Genomic DNA, 7,802 nt, shown 5'->3' on the forward strand with positions numbered 1-7,802 from the left:
ACTTGTTATCGGATAGGACGGGACGTTTGACGTGCCGTGCGGTTTTGTTCGTTTTGAGGTTATCTTCCCGTAAATCCAATTATTCCCTTGTGTTTTTGTGTGGTGGTAGTTAATTTTAAGTTCGCTTAGGTGAGTGAATCTTGCCCTACTGTGGGCCACTGCGGCCATGGATGGAGACGAGCGCTTGAAGCCCCCTGATAAGGGGGGTGGTGAGTATGAATGTGTGATGGAGACTGAAGGTTCTCAGGCTTGTGCAACTGCACTACAAACATCTTCCCGGAAAAGGACTGCTGACAATGTGAATGCCGAGCCATTGTCCAAGCGTACTATTACTGACCCAGAGAGTGGTCTTGGTTCAGTATCCAACATCTACAAACACCCATCTCTCGACACTAGTAATCGTAGATACAATGTCGAAGATTCTGGCCCGTTTATTGTACATGTGTCCCGCGTTGCTGACTCCCCAAATTCAGGTGTTAGTTTAAAACCTATAAGGTTAGGAGCGTTTCTGGTGGAGGGTGGTGTAGAAAGCGTTAAAAAAGATGGTATCAGAGCTGTTGGCCGTAATAGATTATCGGTTGAATTTAACTCCGCTAAGGCAGCTAACGAGTTTTTAGACCACAAATTATTGGATAGACACAGACTTAAAGCGGAGATACCTTCATACAATGTTTCCCGACTGGGTTTGGTTCGTGGCGTCCCAACAGAATGGACAATGGAGGAATTCGTAGGTGCCACAGACTATAAAGAAGGCTATGGTAAAATAGTCAAAGCGCGCAGACTCAATAGAAAAATAAAAAAAGACGATGGGTCATCTTCTTGGCTGCCCACACAGTCTGTGGTGCTGACATTTGAGGGCCAATCCCTCCCCAAAAAAGTCTTTGCATTTTACACCTCTTTGGTTGTGGAGGTATACCAACTCCCGACCATCCAATGCAGAAAATGCCTTAGATTCGGCCATGTACAGAGTGTTTGCCGATCAAATGCCCGTTGTTTCAAGTGTGGACAGTCACATTCAGGAGACAACTGTGATATTTCCCCTGACCGTGTCAGATGCCTCCTGTGTACAGGGAGACATCTAGCCACTGACCCATCCTGCCCTGAATTCGACAGACAAAAGCGCATCAAAAAAATAATGTCAGAACAGAGTATCTCGTACATGGAAGCCTCTGCACAGGAACCGTCTATAAGACGGGCCTACTCTGACGTTGCTAAAACCCTGTTTGCCCCATCTCCACCCCAACCTATACAGATCCCATCATCTCCCTACACAACTCCTAGTTCCACCCCTCAAAAGATGTCTTACCGCAAAACAGTCCAAATTCCCCGCCGTGAGAGGACTCCCCTTCCGGAGGGTTATGACCGTCGTGCTCATTACGACCTAATTAGGGAACCGACACCATCTCTCCCTAATGGTTGTGGACTAAATAAAGCTCACACATTGCCCAATGAAAACTTACCAGAACTACTGGTAATGCTCATCACAAATATCATCGCTAAATTTAGTGATGTGTTACCGTACGACGTTGCTCCTTTACTCGTAAGACTCTCTGAAATTGTATCAAATGGCCCCTCCGGGTTCAACCCGAATCCTACAATGGAATGCTAGAAGTATTGTCCCTAAAAAACCCGACTTATTTAATTTGATTAATGCTCATTCTGTATCTGTTGCGGCCATCTCGGAGACTTGGTTGAGACCTGGGACTCATTTTAGAGTCCCGGGGTTTGCCTGTCTGCGGGATGATCGTGACGATGGCAGGGCAGGATGTGCATTGTTAATTAGAAGAACTCTCCCGTTTTCCGTTATCCCACTCCCTCCTCTTTCCCAAGAAATCAATGCTGTAGCAGCTCGCATAGCCAATATTAATTATATTTCTGTCTATATCCCCGACCCTAAACTCACTTTAATCCCTGACCTTTCTACACTCTTGTTTTCAGTCCCTCCTCCACTTATTGTGTTAGGAGACTTCAACTCGCACCATAGTTCCTGGGGTTCATATTATACAGATTCTTTTTCCCCCTGGTTGATGGATCTCTTTAATGACATTAATGTCTGTGTCATAAATGATGGCTCTCCTACTCGTCGTGTATACCCTGGCCAAAACCCTAAATCTGCTGTCGATATTTCTGCTTGCTCTCCAGAACTTTCTTGTCTACTCAACTGGAATGTGTTATCCCACTCCTTTGGCAGCGATCACTTCCCTATTTTAATATCAAAGCCCTCTTCAGTAATCCCAATCCCTGCTCCTGATCCTCTCCTGAAACATAAAATACAACAGGCTGATTGGGAAAAATTTTCTTTACATGTTAAATATAATTTAAATAATTCTAACCAAAACCCTCCTTCCCAAAATTACTTACATTTTCGCGATACATTAATTGAAGCTGCCAACCTATTCATCCCCAGGAAAAAACCTTATCCTTCTAAACTTTCTTCTCCTCCTTGGTGGGATTCTGAATGCACTTCCGCAGTAAAAGAAAGAGAACGTGCTGAGGACACCTTTAATGTGTCTCTGAACCTCGATGATTTTCAAAATCTTCAAAAAATTTCTGCCCGTACCAAAAGGTTACTTTCCAAAAAGAAGAGGAGAGGATGGAAGGGATTTTGTGAGAGTTTATCCCCCAGAACTCCCCCATCACTTGTATGGAGAAATTTGAAACGGTTCAGAGGTTCGTTGAAGCCTGACTCTCTTCACTCTTATGATTCCTCGGTTTGGCTGGAGGACTTCGCAGATAGCCTAGCCATCCCTTATGTCCCTTGTGATTTCCCTCTTTCTATTCCCCCTTCTAATCTATCTTCCTTTGATGAAAGGTTTACTTTTGATGAGCTAAATACGGCACTCATGGGCTTGAGAGATACCTCTCCGGGTGAAGATGGTATCCCATATAGTTTTATTACCAAATTAGATACTTCTAGTCTCAATTACCTTTTGGAAATAATAAATGACATTTTTATAACGGGAGAAATACCTGCAGATTGGAAATGCCAAATCATTATCCCGGTTTTGAAACCAAATAAAGACCCAGAGAAAGCTAGCTCATATAGGCCGATTGCTCTTTCATCAACCTTGGGCAAAATTGTAGAACATCTCATTAAAAATCGCTTAGAATGGTTTTTGGAAAGTAATGGGTCTCTAGCGAAGAGTCAGTTTGGTTTTCGTAAAGGCAAAGGCACTATGGATAGTCTGAATATTCTTACCACTGATATCCGCCTTGCTCTTTCCAAAAAAGAACACCTTGTGGGATGCTTTCTAGATGTTTCGGCTGCATATGACAGTGTCAATATTCCGGTGCTCAGAGCAAAAATGCTAGAGCTGAGTGTTCCAGTGAGAATCGTACACTATATATGTAATCTTCTTATGGGCAGAATTATTAAAATAAGAAACGGTGGCTTTCTCCTTCCGCCTAGAACTCTATGGCGAGGCATTCCGCAGGGGTCGGTATTGAGCCCTTTGCTATACAGCATTTACACCTATGATCTTGAACAGGCGGTCCTTCCTTTTTGTAATATCCTACAATACGCAGATGATATTGCCTTATATACTTCCGCTAGTTGTATTGATACAGCAACATCCCATATAAATGAAGCGCTGAGTTACTTGAGTGTCTGGTTGGATGAACATGGCCTCTCATTGTCCCCATCTAAAAGTACAGTTGTTGTGTTCTCCCGCTCAAGGGTCACTCCATTTGCCAACATTACATATGAAGGACATACTATCAGCAACGAACCCTCCGCAAAGTTTCTTGGAGTTTTCCTGGATTCCAAAATGACTGGTGTTCCTCACTTAAATTATATAGTCAACAAATGTGAAAAAGGCATTAATGTCCTCCGTGCTCTCTCTGGTGTTTGGTGGGGTTCCCATCCATATAATCAAAAATTGCAGTACAATGCACTTATTCGCAGCCGCATGGACTATGGCTCATTCATTTTGGAACCATGCAATAAAACAGCCTTAAAAAAATTTGATAACATACAGGCTAAGTGCATGCGTATTATCCTTGGTGCAATGAAATCCTCACCAAAAAACGCGTTGCAAGTGGAGTGCTTAGACCCTCCATTATCCCTTCGCAGACAATATCTGTCTGACAGATTCATCTTTAAGGTCATGTCATGCTCATCACATCCACTTATTCCTCGTCTGGAGGGTCTATCTGAAGAGGTCTCAAATAATCAATATTGGCATCATAAGGAAACCCCCAAAATTATTAAGAGCTTTATAAAGGTTAGAGATCTTTCTGCACCTGTCTATAGTTGTAATGGCAATCCTTTATTTCAAACTGATTATTCTGCATTAGTATTTACCCCTAGGGTCATTTTGAGTTTTGGAGTTGGAAAAGATGACCCTGCAGCTAACCAAAATTTTATTAGACTCCTGTCTGATTGGCAAGACTGGATACCAATTTTCACTGATGCTTCCAAAGTATCCCCCAACGGTAACGTTGGAGCTGCCGTTTGGATTCCAAAATTCAACGTCACTTTATGCTTTAAATGTCCTTCTCAGACATCCGTTTTCACCGGTGAAGCTATTGCCCTTTATGAAGCACTTCTATTCGCTGACACACATAATTTTTCCAAAACTATTATTTTTACAGACTGTAGAAGTTGCTTACAAAAAATTTGTAGTAACCAATTCAGAATGAAAATTAAGCTTCCTATTATTTTTAAAATTAAAGAAGTATTATTTAAATGCAGTCAAAAAGGTCTAGACATAACCCTTGCTTGGATCCCTGGTCACTCCGGTATCACAGGTAATGAAATGGTGGATTCTTGGGCTAAAGAGGCTACAATAAGCGGAACTGAAAATTACACTGAAGTGTTCCATACCGATTTGCTTTCTCTAGCCAACTCGCAGTTGAGAAATGACTGGCAGGATTTATGGGACTCATCAAGACTCACTAAAGGACGTTACTATGGGGATATACAACCCTTGATACCACAGAAACCCTGGTTCTTCCGATTTCGACAAGGTTGCAAACAAACCACATCCACTATATGTCGCCTTCGTCTGGGTCACGCATGCACGCCGGTCTTTCTTGCTAAAATCCGAGTACGTGATAGCTCTCTCTGTGAGTGCGGTTTGGACGATGGGACGGTAGATCATATCTTTTTCAACTGTCCTAAATTAGCATTCTCACTATACGACATTCTTCCTCAAAATATACCCCGACCTATCAACTTTCAGTCTCTTCTCACTTATTCTCACTCCCCTTTTATAGTATATTTAATTAAGTATATCTCTTTCCACAGACTTAAGTTTTAAAATGTTATAGTTTTACCCCTTTTTTTTATTATATATAGGCAGGTAGTCGATTATTTTCTTTCTTCCTACTAATATTTTCCTTGTCCCACTAATAAAAACTTGTATCTATATTTTTGTATGATATTGTAACTGTCTTGTGATGTCTGTGTCGTCATTTAATGTTATTTGTTCTAGGTTTCCTGGATCAAACTCCTGTTTCCCCTCGAATTGCACCGAACATTTTCCAAATGTGCTACTTTGAACAAAACGTCGTAGTTGGCCAAATACGTCTCACACAACAGAGATGTGAATGCCATTAATTTAAATAAAAAAAAAAAAAAAAAAAAATAGTTTGTAACTTCATCTCAACAATTTAGCAATTATCTGGCCATTTCTACGTTGAGTTGAGCAACTGCTTCTCCGTTCTCTATCTGTTGATACTACTTTAGCGAAAGGACGCTTTATTAATTGTGTGTGTGTACGTGTTTTATTGAAAATGACGAGTTTGCAATGCATCAATTCTATGTTCGCTTGTCCCGAAGAAGAAGACACGCTTTATCCAATGACGGTGAAGATATCGTCAACACTATTCGTCTGTAGACATATCTTAGAGATGTAAGTAGTTTCCACATAACATTGTGTGTACGAATGGGCCATAGTTACGAACTTCAATAACTTTTACGTGTGATATCACATTAAATAAACACATAAGTAATCGGTAACATGTATTATTTACTTGCCTTACTTGGTTTGCATAACACTGTTATAATTTATTAGTACCTATTATTTTGTTTAATGGTGAGCCATACTCAAAATCATTTAATTATTTCTAGATTACACCAGATGACCATGTTTACCATGAATGCTAGCAGCTAGCTAGTCATTCATGTTCTTCTGATAATATGCCGAGAAGACACATAGGACATCAGTGTTTGTGTTGTATGTGGACAATCCATACTAAGAATCAGGCAATGCAGAATTTTGATTGAAGAAGAATAAAGAACGGCTTACACAATGCCTACTTGGATCTAACCACAACAGGTATAAATAAGAACATGTATTATAACTTTTATCAATTCAGTATTATATTTATTTGAAATAAACTAAGAAATAAAACAATGTAAATATTTTCCACTAATAGCATGTATGTTTAAATGAAAGCTTTTCTTTATTTATATTATTTATTTTAGCTTCATCCTGAAGATAAAGCTTGTGTGCGGTGTTGGTTAAGATGTGAGAACTAAGGATACTTCACTAAATGAAAATATTCAATCCATTGAACCTAATCAGCAGGAAAGTGATAATTCTGAACTGATGTGTGCTGCATGTGGTCAAAGTCTTACTCCCAACAACACTGCTTGTTTGTTGGAGCACCAGCAGTTATATAATAATATGAAATAATATATTTATAGTAATTAGCTTCTAAAAACGCAATGCAAAGAGCAATTACAATTTTATGTTGCTAAATGTAAGACACTAATGATGTTGGCTCTACTAACCACAAAAGGATACTGGTCTTTCCATTCTCTACTCCAGTGAACAATAAATATATTTAGTATTTTTGGAAAGGTCTTCGTTAAAAACCAATCATTGTGTGTTGAGATTTATTCTCTAGCCTGGTCATGTTTTGCGCAATTTACATCTATCATATATAAATGCTTAATTTTGAATAACATGAATATTATTTATTTACAGACACCTTCCATGAATTAAGTTTGTGAAGTTTGCTGGGGCCAGGTATGCAATTTGAGCTTCTATGTTCCAGATAGTCTATGTTGCTTCAAGCTAAAATAAAGCCCTGCCACTCTTCTCCTAGAACTTATTTTGTTTTCATAGTTGCAGAAACAAATATGAATAGCCGGGACACAATCAAAAGTGATTGCTGTAATTGTATTGTAGGTTTAAGAACAGTGGGATGCTGCTCACATATTATGAGCATTCTTTGGCATTTGAGTTATGCTTGCTATGAGGGTATGACCCGACCTGCCTCTTTCTTGGATGAAGTAATATTAAGAATCAATCAAGTAATTATAAGAAAATAAAGTAAATGTATTCCTACAAAAACTAAGTTGCTTTATTTACCTACACTCAAAACTCCATCAGCACTTAATCATTATCAAACTATTGCAGATTGCTGCTTGACATAGGTCACTCCTAAACATTCTACTGAATGGGTAAATTGTCATGTCATTTAATTAACTTCCTATATTATTTTTCACTAAAACAATGTTTATGTGCTTTCACATGATAAAGGACAATGAGTAATGTTGGGACCACTCTCAATAGTAATGAGACACCCTTCTATAGATAAATATTCTCAAACTCAATAAACTTACTAAAGTAAGTACTACAATTAAGGTCAAAAGTCGAGTTTCGGAGTTATACTAGGTAAGTACCTTTTTTATGCATGCATAAGTTGGTAAACGAGCAGACGGATCATCTGATGGTAAGCAATCGCCGACGCCCATGTACACCTGAGGCGTTAGAAGTGCGTTGCTGGCCTTTTGGGGGTTCGGAATTTAAGGGTTGTTAGGGAAGGGGTAGTTGCGCCTCCGGTAACCT

General features: G+C 39.5%; 1 protein-coding gene and 1 long non-coding RNA gene across 2 annotated transcripts; both read left to right on the forward strand.

Moving 5' to 3' along the window:
- LOC118274893 (uncharacterized) lies at nucleotides 1-5,560 on the forward strand. Its single transcript, XR_004783525.2, has 2 exons — nucleotides 1-129; nucleotides 5,436-5,560. It is a non-coding gene; the product is annotated as an uncharacterized LOC118274893 (long non-coding RNA).
- On the forward strand, nucleotides 127-5,560 carry LOC118278604 (uncharacterized). The gene has a single exon (XM_035597892.2). The coding sequence runs from the start codon at nucleotides 167-169 to the stop codon at nucleotides 1,607-1,609; it is 1,443 nt and encodes a 480-aa protein (XP_035453785.2). The 5' UTR covers nucleotides 127-166; the 3' UTR covers nucleotides 1,610-5,560.
- Nucleotides 5,561-7,802: the final 2,242 nt, after the last annotated feature.

Source organism: Spodoptera frugiperda, chromosome 18 (assembly GCF_023101765.2).
Source record: "Spodoptera frugiperda isolate SF20-4 chromosome 18, AGI-APGP_CSIRO_Sfru_2.0, whole genome shotgun sequence".
NCBI lineage: Eukaryota > Metazoa > Arthropoda > Insecta > Lepidoptera > Noctuidae > Spodoptera > Spodoptera frugiperda.

Excerpts from the sequence above, each read along its gene's own strand:
- LOC118278604 (XM_035597892.2), top strand. The coding sequence starts at position 167 with ATGGATGGAGACGAGCGCTTGAAGCCCCCTGATAAGGGGGGTGGTGAG.